The sequence below is a fragment of the Equus asinus genome, chromosome 22 (assembly GCF_041296235.1).
Source record: "Equus asinus isolate D_3611 breed Donkey chromosome 22, EquAss-T2T_v2, whole genome shotgun sequence".
In the NCBI taxonomy this organism is placed as follows: Eukaryota; Metazoa; Chordata; class Mammalia; order Perissodactyla; family Equidae; genus Equus; species Equus asinus.
The window spans coordinates 63,385,657-63,401,175 of NC_091811.1; the positions used below are offsets into that span (position 1 = coordinate 63,385,657).

General features: G+C 46.5%; 1 protein-coding gene across 2 annotated transcripts in view; it reads right to left on the reverse strand.

Annotated features, from left to right (window-relative positions):
* PPM1H (protein phosphatase, Mg2+/Mn2+ dependent 1H) overlaps positions 1-15,519 on the reverse strand; it is a 230,819-nt gene that overhangs the window by 126,435 nt on the left and 88,865 nt on the right. For both annotated transcript variants that reach the window (XM_044756404.2, XM_014860942.3), the window contains exon 3: positions 526-867. In XM_044756404.2, coding sequence (XP_044612339.1) covers positions 526-867 — 342 coding nt within the window. The remainder of the gene's footprint in view (positions 1-525; positions 868-15,519) is intronic.

Consider the following 15,519-nt stretch of genomic DNA (forward strand, 5'->3'; position numbering starts at 1 on the left):
GAAGCCAGCACTCGGCTCAAGGGCCCACCGGCCATGCTGCTGGCCCCGCAGACACCTCCCAGCTCCCTGAAGGCGCCCTCCAGGACCTGGGCTCTGCAGACACCTCCCATCTCCTGAAGGCGCCCTCCAGGACCTGGGCCCCACAGACACCTCCCAGCTCCTCAAGGTGCCCTCCAGGACCTGGGCCCCACAGACACCTCTCATCTCCCCTAAGGCGCCCTCAAGGACCTCGGCCCCGCAGACACCTCCCATCTCCTGAAGATGCCCTCCAGGACCTGCACCCCACAGACACCTCCCAGCTCCCTGAAGGCGCCCTCCAGGACCTGGGCCCCACAGACACCTCCCAGCTCCTGAAGGCGCCCTCCAGGACCTGGGCCCCGCAGACACCTCCCATCTCCTGAAGATGCCCTCCAGGACCTGGGCCCGCAGACACCTCCCATCTCCTGAAGATGCCCTCCAGGACCTGGGCCCGCAGACACCTCCCAGCTCCTCAAGGCGCCCTCCAGGGCCCTGGCCGACACCTACCATGTCCCTGAAGGCGCTCTCCAAGGCCCCGACGACCAGGCTCTCGTGGGGGATCTTCTTCTCGGTGAAGAAGCGCGCGGGCGGGGTGCCGGGCGAGCCGGGGGCGCCCACGCCTCCGCGCAGAGACGCGGCCCGGGTCAGCGTGCGGGCAGCCGGCGTGGCCTCGGGCTCCTCGCCCAGGCAGGTGGGCGGCAGCACTGCCGTGTTCTTCAGGACCTCCACGATGTCCTGCAGCTGCTCCGTGATGTGATGCTGCAGCAGGCGGGACGCCACCACCGCCGCCCCCGAGCCCGCGTGCCCGTCGAACAGCGACCAGTAGTGGCAGGAAACGCCCTCCGAGTCCTGCGGGGACAGCGACAGGGGGAGTGAGAAGCCAGTGGCCGCTGCCCCAGGGTCACGCCGACCTGGCGACGCTACAGGCTCAGCCATCCACTCGGTTGTCTGTCTGGTCTGTGGACAGTGGAGTCAAAACACGGCAAAAACAGGGCAGGGCCCCCAAATGTGTCGCCGCTGCTGCCACCACCTAAGGGAGGCAGCGTCCCTCCTCTCTGCCGGGGGGAGGAGCCCAAACAACCACCTGCTCAGTTACTACTTGAGGTCAAGATCTACTTGACTCTGACACGTGGATGCTTGAGGCCAAACTCCAAGCAAACAGGAAGTCCTCCCGACTGCTTCAGCCTCTAACTCCTCCCGTCCCTCTCCCACTGCCCCAGAGCATCCTGGCCTGGAGCCTTGGAGGAAGTCAGGCCCTTTCCGCAGGCTCTTCAAGGAAAAGAACTGGACTCAGTTTTCCCCCTTAGGGCCTTTACACTCTCAGGTAATTGCTCCATTCTTTGGTCTAGATCCTGAATTTTTAAAGCATGTTTTTCCCTCGGACACGGTCTAGTCCAGGCTTCACGAGATGCAACCAGTTCCAATGTCCTTCTCCTGTGTCCTACCTTCCTCAGTTTCCCAGCTGACACTCACAGTCTCTGTTTCCTCTTCCCACCCTAAAGTTACAGGCAGCCCATGTCCCTTCATCGACCAGAGATTTAGTACCTGCCCGGTGATTTCTAGACTATTTCAGGATGAACCCTTTTAAAAGCCATGTGTAAGTCACACAACATGCAAGATCTTAGCTAGAGGAAAAAGGAGCTGGATTATTATCCATGTGGAGGAGTGAGATAGAAAATACATAAGACGCATGTAACATCCACTTCCGACTACCAGGCTGATCTACCCAGCGGCAATAAATACCGAATTCCTTATTTAGCTGAAGCCATTAAATAAAGCTCTTTTGGTCCCTCTTATTTTTTTTTAATTGAAATATATCTGACATATAACAATGTGTAAATTCAAGGTGTACAACATGTTGGTTGTTGATTGAATATATTTACAAATTGTCAAATGATTGCCATTGTAGCAATGGTTAGGGCCTCTATCACATCACATAATTATTTCTTTTTCGTGGCCATGTTAGAATGCTGCTGGATGCTGCCCCCCTACTACCACCACCCCAAAGAGAATAAAGTAGTTTATGACAAGTTCCAACTATATAGTAGTTTCTAATCCTTGTGACTAAAATAAAACCAAGGTTAACATAACATGCTTCAGAGTGGGAGAGTCCGGGCCCCACGGTATTTTCCTTGTGCATCTGGGTAATCATGGTGACATAGGCCATTCCTTACTGTGTGTGCCCTTTAAAACCTTGTTTCCAACCAATTCTCTGCTAGGCGCTGAGAGATAAAATAGTCGGGTTTTTTTAGTCGACAAATATTTACTGAGGCCTCTCTGTGTGACAGGCATGAAAGTAGGCAGTGGGAGAAATGCTGGATGAAAGAGATCTCAGACACGGTCTGATCTTAATAATCCACTGGGGGAGATAGACACTGATCAAATAATCACACCAATAAATGTAAGATCATAATTCTGGGGAGGGCTACCAGGAGAGGTTCTTGGTGCTGTGAGGCCAGCCTGCAGAGGGACATTTTGGAGGAGAGTTCCTGAGGACATGAGGACCGGGCTGAGGGCTGTTTGGAAGTTCTCAAGATAAGGAGGGGAGAGGAGAGAATACTGACAGCAGGTGCAAAGGCCCTGTGGTGGAAGGTGCATGATGAGTAAGAGGAGACTGACCATGCCCATGTGGCTGGATGTGGAGTGAGGCGGGCAAGGAGGGGGTTAAGAGAAGGCTGGAGAGGCAAGTAGTGGCTAGACCACTCAGTCCCTCCAGGACACATGCAGGATCTTGGATTTAGCCTGACAGTAACAAAAAGCCATTGATTGAGGCAGGAGTGACAGAACTGATGCATGTTTTTCAAGGTTCATTCAAACTACACTATGAGGCTTAGGAGAGAACAAAGAATGAAAGTGTGGAGCCGGTTAGGAGGGAAATACCAGCCTGAAAAGACAGTCAGTCAAACGGAGGTAGGAAGAAACCTTTATGACCAACTGAAAGCCCCATAAACAGAGGAGCACGCGGCCTCACTCAGAGGAAAGTCATGGGGAAAGAACAATGACTTAAGGACTAGGAGCTCTGGATCCGAATGGCAGCTCCCACACGGGTCAGCTGAGTGATCCCGGCTGGGTCACTCCAGGGCCACTGTCCCTGTGGCTTACCGTCCGTTTGCCATGGTTTCCTAATTAAGCAAACTACTACTATTCCCACGCCCTCTGCCTAACCCCCTGCTGTATTCGTTTAAACATCACCTCCTCCTCGAACTCCCACCACACCCTGAGCCCAACCCTGCCGGAGCATTCATTGTATTGTACATGCTTGTCTGTTACCCTGCTTGGGCAATAATGGATTGAGGGAGGGAGGATTTTCTGGAAAAAGGGAACAACTAGTAGGCAACGCAGGTGAAAAGAGGACTATATATGGAGGCCCATGTGGACAGTCGCCTGATTAAGGCTGATCTTGAGGGCTAGGTAAGGTCGGGGCGAGATTCTGGAGCCTGCCAAGGCAGACCAGGAGCCGCATTTGCTGCCCTGGGGCATTAGGGCAGGAACGCCTCTGCAGCCTCTGCAGCTAGGAGTGCTGTGGAGCCAGGCTTGGGAAGTTCTGATCCTGCGGCCTTCGGCAGGTGCATCGCAACAAGGAAGCACAAGGACCTAAGAGGCTTAGCATGGAAACAGCGCGGGCTTGAGATCAAGACAAACCTGGGTTCTGGAACTTACTACTATGTACTCTTGGGTAAGTTTTCTAACTTCCCTCAACTGTTTCCTAATTAAAGAACAAGGATAAAGAACAAAACGAAACTAGGACATAGACAGTAAGGATTCATTCATTTAACAATTATCTCAGTCTGCTCTCCTACGTTCCAGGCTCTTGCTGGGCACTGGGGAGGCAGAAGGAATAAAAATATCATGGTTTCCAAGCTCTTGGAGGAAACAATCTAGAATATGAACAGGTATTAAAAGTGCAGAGGACCATGGTTATGGGAGAGAAAGAGGGAGGAATCTATAGTGACGGAACTGTCTGTATCCTGATGGTGGTGGTGACTATGAATTTGTGCATATGTCAATACTCATAAAACTGTATACCAAAAGGAGAAAGTTAATTATACTGTATAGCAATTCAAAAAATAAATAGTGTGTGTAGCACTGTGTCCAGCATATAGGAGAAACAAAAAAGCCAGAAGTGGTAGTAATGACTTACACCCACTATTAAATGGCCTGGTGGACAGCGAGCAGCAAGGGTTCCCTTAGCTCCTTCCTTTCAACTCTGCCACATGGGATGCTCATCCTCCTCCACTGTGCAACTCTTGTCCCTTCTATTCCTCTTCAACTACTTTCCCTATGGCAGGTCCAAGTTTCAAAGGACATCTACTGACCACCTATTGTGTTTAATCCCCACAACACCACCATCAAGTGGGTGTCCTTATCCCATTTTCCCCATGGTTTAACTGGGGCACAGACAGTTAAGTAATCTTACTGGTATGTGGTAATACCAGGATTTGAAACCACTCCTCCAGACTCTAAGTCAAGGGATCTTTCCAACTTCTCAGTACACACACCCTGTGTAATTAATCTCCCCAGCTTCCACTACTCTCCAGCCTTCCACTACTCAGTGTTGCCTGCGCTATTTTATGTTGTTTGTGGCTTACTAGCAATTGCATACGTGTCCGGGCCATCACCTGATTGCTACGACTTCTCAGCAGTGACCCTCCATCACTCTCGGGTAGTGTCAGCAAATATCACTGGAGCACCAGCCCGGGAGGCAAAGCTCGACCCTTCAAATTTAGAGTAACATGCTCCTGACCTAAGGAATTTCAAAATTACTACCAGTACACATTTTAACAAACGTTTCCCCTGTTTTTGCTCCAGATAAACATGAATTAGAAATGCACTCCACCTCAAGAAAAACCACATCAAGCTCCTTCCTGACCTACCACACAATTAAATTTGGCAGCCATCACTTACGCCTCACAAAAGAATAACTTTGAAGCAGTTTTCCAGTTTCATTCTAAATTATCTCATTTGTAAAAACAATAGTCTTGTGTGTAATTTACAACACACACACATTCCTACCTCTTTTCAGGAACACACCTGGAGCCAGATAAAGGAAGATTCCAGAAGGTGACAAATTGGGAGTTTAAAGTTCACAGTTTCTCTTTTAGGGTTTCTCTAAAGCAGGCCCAATGTTACATCCTGCTTTCTGAAAAGTTCTAGAATCTGCTTTTTAATAATATTGCTTATTTTCTTTTTTCCCATTTTCATGATCACGCATAATGCCAGAACTTAAATTAATGAGTTCTACCTGGGAAGGGCTCTCCTTGGGCCTTTCAGCAAATATAAGACTGCTCCAAACAGAAATTTACTCCTGAACAAGGAGCCGAAATGAGTTCTGACAGAAGTAGCCTGTGTCCGTTCAGCTTCAGGTGTGATTATAATCAAGGATGTCAAAAATTAGTAGGCTAAATTTTAGCCCCACTGAAACAGCCACATCCTGTACACCTCAACTCCGGGGAACCCACAGGCGAAAGAGCCTTCAGGAGCCTTCTCGGAGGCAACGAGGAGCCCTCTGATGGTGTACTGACAAAGATGGGGAGAGTCTAGACAAAACCTCAGACGTTTCCTGTGGAGCCTGGCAGAAGTGTTGAGACGTAAGGCAGGAAACACAAAGAAAACCAAGGAATGAGGTTTGACACGTTTGTACCAGCTTAGAGAAACCAGGGCTCCGCATTCTCTCCCTCACTGCACAGGGCTCTACCCGTCTGCAAACCCCCTGCCTCGCTCCTCCCTCCCAGACGAGCGCGCTCCACATGACGGGGATAACAGTCAGCATGGAAGAGGAAAAGTAGGAATCTTGAATATTCTCTCACCTAATGCTGGTATTTCTCATACGGACTGACACTGGCGCCCCCACGTGGTAGGGAAGTCAGCCGTCTCCGCAACACTCATGCAGCCCGGGAGCTTTCGCATATCCATCAGCTTTGGCACACTGCGACCCATCGCTGGGTACATGTGCCCCCAACTAAGTGGTCGTGTGCCTCATATTACTAAGTTCTTAACTAAAGTATCCCCCACAAAGTGGACACCAGGTTTGTAAAAAATTCCTACAAAGAAACTGCTGATAGAAAACATGAGCAAATAAGAACATGACACAGCTGGCACAGCCTCCTTTCGGTAATGCCAATCTAGTCCTATCTGACAAGAGCAGTAATTCAGCCAAAAGCATCTGAAATGCTCCAGGAGACAGCTGAAATATGGAATCACGCTCGCTGTTGTCAGTGAGGAACCATGCCTTGAGATATTAGCTGACGGCAACATGAAATCCGCTCTTACTTAGCAAGACAGTAAACGAGTTACTGCGCGAAAAACACTTAGAACTATACCTGGCATATGATAAACACTTCATAACTGTCAGGTGTTATTATGTAAAAATTAAAAAATTTAATATATTTTATAATTATTAAATATTTACTAGATGGATCAAGAGTAGTACGGTTGATGTAAGAAAGGAACAAATATATTGGGAGCACATACTCAAAAAAACTGTCTTTAACTGATGGTTTGGAGATTACCACTCTAGAAACAGTTGTCTTAAGGGAGGAAGTGGTGCCTCCTGGCTGCCTTCTCTGAAGACACCAGTACTGGCTCCAGCATCTTCCCTTCCCTACCCCAAGGCAGGTATTTAGAACAGGTGAGGAGGGGCGGCATCGACAGCATGAAAGGAACAGCCCAAGTGTCTGAGCAGAGGATGTGCCTGCCTCCCTCCTTTCTCATGGCCCAAGAAAAGGGATTCCTGACTTCCCACGGGGGCAACAGATGCACGCATTCCTCTGATTCCCCACTATAAGCTACGACATGGCTTGATTTCTGTGAAGGTTCTGGCCAGTTTTCAAGGTCTCACAGTGAGGATGATAATTCCGAATCTGGAGTATCTGTTGTAGGCATTCCATCCACAGTGCTTTCAGTCTCCAGGTCTTCACCTGAGCTTCACAATAACAGTAACACGGCGAGAGGGAGAATGGGCCAATGAGGAAGTAGAGATGATCCCTCATCATCTCTGAGTGTAACTTCATGAAAGTCCTTCCCCGGCCCCTTCTCTCACTATCCACTTTGAATCACGCCCACACAGCACAGTTTGGTTTTTTTTTACCATCCCTCTCTTTTTTTTATTTATTTATTTATTTATTTTTTTTTTTTTTTTAATTTTTTTTAAAGATTTTATTTTTCTCCTTTTTCTCCCCAAAGCCCCCCGGTACATAGTTGTATATTTCGTTGTGGGTCCTTCTAGTTGTGCCATGTGGGACGCTGCCTCAGCGTGGTCTGATGAGCAGTGCCATGTCCGCGCCCAGGATTCGAACCAACGAAACTCTGGGCCGCCTGCAGCGGAGCGCGCGAACTTAACCACTCGGCCACGGGGCCAGCCCCTACCATCCCTCTCTTTTTGACTAAATTCTTCAAATATTTTCTCCCGAGTGGGAGAGAATCCTTAATTTCATAAACTTAAATGAGCAGGCTGCTTCTTTCTCAGGAGTTGACGATATGAAATGCAGATTTCTTCGGTTCAATTCCTCCAACATCATGAGGCAGTAAGATGTAGGATGGGTCTAGTAAGCTTAGTTTTTACTTTTAAATGGCAATTTAGTTCCATATTTTAAAACACTATTAAATAAATATTAATTTCTGAGGGATAGGAAGTATGAAGTTCACAACAGTTTTGGCTAATATGTGTTGTGGTTTATTGTACACTCAAAAATTAGCTCAGGAATGTGCTCAGACTATTACTTTGTGCATCAAACACTTCTCCCTAAATTTAGTTCACAGTAAGAATGTAAGTAATGCAAAATAGCATCGGAAAGCAGCTGCCAACCCCACTGTTAGAACAACAACAGATAATATTAATTCAGCACTGACTACATGCCAGGTACTATTTCAAGCACTTTTCATATTTTTTTTTTTTTTTTTTTAAAAGATTTTATTTTATTTCCTTTTTTCTCCCCAAAGCCCCCAGTACATAGTTGTATATTCTTCGTTGTGGGTCCTTCTAGTTGTGGCATGTGGGACGCTGCCTCAGCGTGGTTTTGATGAGCAGTACCATGTCCGCACCCAGGATTCGAACCAACGAAACACTGGGCCGCCTACAGCGGAGCGCACGAACTTAACCACTCGGCCACGGGGCCAGCCCCCACTTTTCATATTTTTAACTCATTTAATTCTAATAATCCTATGAAGTGGGAACTATTATCCCCAATTTACCAATGAGGAAACTGAGGCACCATGAGGGTGACTAACTTTCATGACATAACACCTAGCGAGCGGCTGAGCTGGGCCTCATCACCATTCAATCCAAAGGCTTTTCCTCTTGCCATGGTTTCATGCAAACAATGGTCTTTCTATAATGCAGCAAGAAACAATGGAGAGTAAGATGATGAAGCATTTCATTTCCATTCTGTTCTTCACCTGAGTCAGTAAGAGCTGTTGTCCGGTTTCTGAGCTGACAGGGGAGACTGCTAAATAACTCCTATCATAATGGGAACAAGAAAACATTAGCATCAAGTTACACTGAAATGATCCATATCAACATTAGGAGTTAGTCTTCCTTTCTTTCAGACTTTTCCGAAGCCACTTCCCCACCATATTTCCCAGCTGCTGGTGGGTACAGAGGCAGCCTCGCACAAGCACAGACTCTGAGGCTGGACGGCCTGGGTCGAACCCAAGCTCCAGCTTCCCTGCTCTGTGCCTCATTGTCCTCATCAGTAAAATAAAGATACTAATGGTACATACTTGTGTAGTATCATGAGGATGAATGAATTGATACCGGCAAAGCATGAAGATCAGTGACATGTCTGATACATGAATGCTGAACATTGTGTTTAAAAAAAAGAAAAGGAAGAAGAAAAAATCCGAAGAGTTTATCGCTCTCGCCAATGTTCTCACTACCTAAAGCTGTGGGCAAATCAGATTACAAGGGAAACAAGGAGAAATTTCCATCTCGGCACCATTTGTTTTCCTTTAGCTTTAAGATTTGCCACCGAGGGAAAATCTGCTGTGGAACCAAGTTTGAGCTGCCTTCTCGGCTGCCATGTACATCTTGGTCAAACCTGGTCTTCAGAGTCAAACAACACCCCCTGAGGAGGGCGCTGTAACGTCACTCTAACTGACACCAGCCTGGACAATTCCTGGTGGTGGAGTCATCCTTCTTAATCACTGGCAAGAAGTCTAGTCCCTGGAACCAAGAGATGAAAGATAAAAGAATTCTGAGAGAAACCACTACACTCCTGCTTCAAAAAATCTAAGTAGATAAATAGAAAGGTTATGTTTTCTTGATGTGCACAGAACAAAGACCTTAATTAAGAGGGAAAATTTCGGGTAATAAATACAATGAGAGAAACAAAAGGCTGCTCCTATTGCTTTTTCTATCGCGGACTTTGCAGGAAGCCGACTGCCAAATGAGGGCCAAATATCCACAAGGGCTGCCACTGCGGAACCACAAGCAACCTTCATTGAACATTCTGGGGGTGAACGAGTCCTTCTTACAGAGAACAGATGGAAAGTAGGCCCATCTTCAGTTCACAGAGTTGAAACAGCCTTCTCATTTCCCTTCTTGCTTCTCCCCACCCCAATCTGATCCTATTTGCCTTGAATTCCCACAGTGCTGCGCGATCCTCTGCTGAGAAAGATAATCAGCTCTCCTCTCTCCTGCTGATGAACTTGGCCACGATGCAGACACAGCCATCTCCTGTTATTGTAATTAGACGCTGAACCAACAGATACTGAAGCCACAGACTTTGATGTGTTTTGAGTAAATTAAACAACATAAGGGTGCTCCTAGGGAAATAGACTTGGAATGCATGTGTCCACAAGTCTAGTCGTCAGCCAAAAACAAGCTGTTCCAAATAGGGAGTCAGATGTGGGGGGAAAAAAATGTCCTGGTTATTGCCAAATGCCCTCTCTGCTGTCCACACATCTTACATAAGGCAGGAACTGCTTAAGACTAAGGTGATAAGGTGCCCTTGAGAGTGAACTCTCCCTCCCTCCTCAGGGAAATCATCTGGATCCTCCTCTTCTTGTCTCATTCCTGGAGTGACTAGGTACTTGAGAAATGAAAAGCAAAAACTCTCGGAGAAGCTGTTTCTTGCTTGTGCATGGTCATCAGTATGATCTATAAAGACTCCTTAAAGCCTCTCACATCAGTGGAACGAAAATCTACTGATGGTGCTGAGTTCCCACACCTCTGGATCTGGTTACTTAAAAAGCCCTCAGTGGGAGGCAGACGGGAGGCTGTTGGGGACAAGCTGTTGCCCTCAACGAGCTTACAGCATCTTTCCTAAGGGACGATCTTAGGAAAGCGTCTTTGGAAATGCTAGCCTTTTAGATTCCCTTCTTTCCTAGCTACCCATTCTATGTCCCCAGAGAAACAATGGGAGGCACAGGCATGTTAAGAGCCTCGCACAGTGCACGGAGTGTCTATTTCCTCCCTGCCTGACTGTGGGGTTGTGGTTCTTCACATAGAAACTCCCAGCACCACCCAGGCACAGGAAAGCCCCACCCTCACCTGTCCCAGGAAATACCCTTCTCTACTGCACATCCACTTCATCAGCGAGCTCCAAACTTCCCTTCCCTAGTCCTCAAAAGAGAGATGTTCATTTCCTTATTTCACTAATTGTATCACTTAAACTCTAAATTGAAAAAACCAAACTGGCTCCATTCCTGAGCATTTTGTACTGGAGAATATATTAATTCAACCATTTCTCCTAACACTTCTTCAGGCTAAAATTCGACAGGGCAGAGCACTTTGAAACTCTTTTATGTGTACACTTCTAAGTTTTATGGCTTCTTTTGAACACTGCATCTTTAGCTCCTGACATTTTTCTTTATATGTAGATGGAACCAGACATTTTAATTTGTGTTTTCTTTCTTATAAGTAAGGCGCTGCTGTCAAGAGCTCAGCGAAACACAGAAAAAACCACTCCTTCAGTAAATGCCCCATGGAAGCCAGGATAGGCAGAATATAGTGTATATTATTTTTTCCACCCCAATTTTTTGTAATGCTTTTTTTTTTTGGTGAGGAAGATTGGCCCTGAGCTAACATCTGTTGCGAATCTTCCTTTTCTTTTTTCTCTCCCCAAAGGCCCAGTACATTGTTGTCTATCCCAGTTGTAGGTCCTTCTAGTTCTTGTATGTGGGATGCTGTCACAGCATGGCCTGACAAGCAGTGTGTAGGTCCATGCCCAGGATCCAAACCAGTGAACCCCGGGCTGCCAAAGCAGAGTGTATGAACTCAATCACTTGGCCACGGGGCTACCCGCCCCCCACAATTTTTTTTTTAAAGTTTGTTTTAAAACAGGAGACTTAATTTGACTCCTTTGGCTAAAAGATTAGTTGAACTAATAGTATAAAATAATTTTCTATGAATTGGCATGAGGGATTGCTTCAAGTTGCCCTAAAATCTTTACACCAATTAACAATTCTCTGTAGTTAAAAGAAGTCACCTCATTGCTACCCAGCTCCCCTAGTGCCACTCAATATAAGGAATGTCATCAAATATAAAGTTATGCTTCTACTGAATTCCTCTGCACATCACTGATGTTTCTAACACATGAAAAGTTCCTATGGTAATTCCTCTTATTGCAAATTTAACGTTATTTTACAGGAAACTTTAGGTTTTTCTTCAATCTTCAAGTAAGGTAAAGGTGATATACATAAAAGAAGTCTGATGGAAATATTTATTTTGACTTTACTACACTTATTGGGGAGGAAGAGGTCACGAGAAGAGGGAGAAATCAATCACATGGATTCTGGAGGGAGGCCATGCATTTCCTTTTGCCATCCTTCATGCCTGTCAACTCTATGTTCACAGATGAAATAATGCTGCTGTTATTTATCCTGCTGTCTCATTTCTTGCTTATAACAGTATTCGCCCATTTTTTCATCCTTATCTTTCTTGAACTCTCTGTGGCCCACGGCATAACTACTTCTCTTCCCTGCAGCTCCCTCTCTTCTTGGAACATCTTTGGACTTGTGACTCCTGAAATCTAAGCCTCCCTGGACTTGCTCCTGGGCCCCAAACCCTTATTCCTAACTTCCTACAAAACACTTCCACCTGGAAAGTTAGAATACTCAAAACTCAAGCCACCATTTCTGCCCATCCCCTCTCCTTTAAACCTGTGGCTTCTCTAGTGGTCCACTGTCAGGGACCAGCGCCCACTGGCTGAAACCTGGCATCTTCAACTCTTCCCTGCGCCATGCAGTTGGTCCTCTGGTCCTGCTGGTGACGCTTCTCTCATGTCATGTCTTCTGAGCCCATATCATCCCGTCATCTCAACTGTCTCTCTCACAACATCTCTTCTGATCCTGTATCATCCTGTCACCTCAACTGTCTCTCACATCAACTCTTCTCAGCCTACCCCTTGCTCTAATCCCTGCCTTATTTCAAGCTTTCATCATTTCTCAACCATATCTCTGCGTGAGCCAGACTCCTGGGCATCTTAGCCTCTGGGTTTGCCCCCCTAGCCTTCCCAAGTCAGCCTCCCTACTGCCATCCTGTCTTCATTCCCTTATGCCCTTGTCTAAAGTCATTTGGTTGAAATTCCAGCTTATTAGGGCATTAAATGGCCCTTGTGTGTGCAACGTGCTTGCTGCTCCCGTCTTGCCACCCTCCACGTGCTCCAAAACACTAGAAGACATGCCTCGGGTTCTCTCACGCTGACCTGCCTTTGCACATGCATGTTTCCTCTCTCAGAAACTCTCCTTTCTCTTGCTTGCTTGCTTGCTTAATTCCTACTCACTTTTCAAGACGACAGCTCAAATGCCACTTTCTCCAGGAAGCTTTCCCTCATCTGACCCACCCCTCTCTTCCGCTGTTCCCCAAACCACCAGCAGCCAATCTGAGTTAGGCGTCCACACAACCTGGACTTTTTATCTTTCTCCTAAAACTCACTCCATCGTAGTGCTGCTGCTTGGTGGCTCTTTCTCCCTCCTCAGCTCAGCTCTAGGACTGGAACTGTACTGGGTACATCTCCTTATCCCCAAGGCCCCGTGTGCAGCCTCCGTGTTCCATCCATGTTCGTGGGTGAAGGAACAGATTCACAGGAGGGCAAGGGAGATCGCCTTCCTTGTCTCCTGCCCTGCACCCTATACTGTCACTACCCCTTCCTAAGTGCGAGCATATCTGAGTTAAGGCATGTCTCCTAGATGGGAGAAATCACTGGCCTCTTTGAAGCAGTGTATCCAGTGTCCTCTGCTAGCAAACTGTTCATTCAGAGCAGAGGCCAAAGTCCTGATAATGGCCTTCAAGGCCCAGCAAGACTGCCTCACTCCACTCTACTACCTTTCCAAGAGCATCTCCTGCAATCCAGGCCTTACCCTCTGCTCCGGCCATGGGAGCCTCCTTGCCGATTCCTGAGAACATCGAGCCTGTTTCTGCCTCATGGTCCTTGCAGTTGCCGAGGCTGTTAGAACCTCTTCCCCAAGTGATGCCTTCTGGAGCCATCCCTTGCACCTCACACTTCCTATAGCTCTGCTTCCCTGCCCTCTTTTTCTCCAGGGCGTCGATCACCTCCCATGCAATATACTTTCATTGTTCATCTCCCTCAGTGAATGCAAGCTCCTTGTAGGCAGGGATTTTTGCTGGTTTCATTCCCAGCTGAATCTTTAGCATCTAGTTCCTAGTACACAGCAAGTGCTCAGTGATTCATCTGGCAGACTAGATTGTGGTTTTCGAGCTTTTAGAAAGCAGCACAAACAACAACAAAACAGACAACCTAATTTAAAAATGGGCAAAGGACCCGACTAAATGTTTCTTTAAAGAAGATATATTTGGCCGATAAGCACATCACAAGATGCTCAACATCACCAATCATTAGGGAATACAAAACCACGGCAAGATACCACTTCACATCCATTAGGATGGCTATTACAAAACCCAAAAAACCAGAAATTAACCAGTGTTGGCAAGGATGTGAAGAAATTGGAATCCTCGTGCGCTGCTGGTGGGAATGCTAAATGGTGCAGCTGCTGTGGAAAACAGTATGGAGGTTCCTCAAAAAATTAATAAAGTTACCATATCATCCAGCAATTCCACTCCGGGCATATATCCAAAAGAAGTGAAAGCAGGAACTCAGATATCTGTATGCCACGTTCATAGCAGCATTATTCACAATAGCCAAAAGATGGAAGCAAGTGTTCATCGACGGATGAATGGATAAACAAAACGGTGTGTACAGTATCCATACAATGGAATATTATTCAGCCTTAAAAAGGAATGAAATTATGACACCTATAACATGGATGAACCCTGAAGACATTATGATAACTGAAATAAGCCAGACACAAAAAGACAAATACAGCACGATGCCACATATATGAGCTACCCAGAGCAGTCAGATTCATAGAGGCGGAAAGTAGAATGGTGGTGGCCAGGGGCTGGGAGAGGGAGGAATGCGGAGTTAGTGTTTAATGAGGACAGAGTTTCAGTTTGGGAAGATGAAAAAGTTCTGGAGATGGATGGTAGTGATGTTTGCACAACGATATGGATGTACTTAATGCCACCGAACTATATCCCTAAAAATGGTTAAAACGGTAAGTTTTATGTTACATATATTTTCCCAAAATTAAATAAAAAGCAGCACACCTCTTGCTTTAAATTCTACTAAGAAGCCAAAGATGTAAGGCAGATAGAAGTGAAACTGCTGTGGCTGACGCAGGAAAGGGAGGGCAGGGCGTGTCGGCTCTGCTCGCAGCTCCTTGCTGCCTCCCGGAGCACGGACCCCCAGGGATTCAGAACCCTCAGAGGGATAGTCGTGGCTCCATCCTAAAGCGCTTATGCCCTTGTTTCACTGTGCTTACGGAAAGACAGTCACAAAGTTACTTCTGGCTCCATTTCTAGGAGGAACTTAGCAACAAGGAAAAATGCCATCACCAACTGGCCTTGGGCCTAATGTCAACACTGACTTATTTTCACCGAAATCACTTTATATTCCAGTGGCAGGGGGAAAACATCAGGGGCAAGAGCAGCATTAAGTCACTGGCACGCCATATCCAATTATCATTAATGTCTCACTTTTTCTGAGCCTTTTTCCATAATAATGCAATCCTTAAAATAATTCTGTGAAGTGGGTATAAAAGAAATTGTGTGATCTCTGATTTACAAATGAATAAACATACAAAATTCAGTGGGCATTATCCACAGATAATGACAGAAGTGGGACTGACTTCAGGATAATAACCAGTGACATTTATCAAGGATTTATTAATTAAGACGCTGGCTCAACGTATTCCGTGGGCTATTGGGTTTCCTACTTCCAACCAGCCTCTCCCTAGCATATTTGGTAGTTGCTACTATCTTATCCCTTTCCACATAAGAGAAAACAGAGGCTTAAAGAATAAATAACTATCCCAAGACTAAATAGCTTCATAAGCGATGGACTGCACCAAAACCTCTTAGCCCAGAGCCTGTGCACTGCACCCCCACTGTTCTGCATGGCCCATCAGGGTCCTCAACCCTGGCTCTTTGTGAGAGACCTAATCAGCGCTTCTCTCAGCCTTGAAAACAAGTACAACTGACGA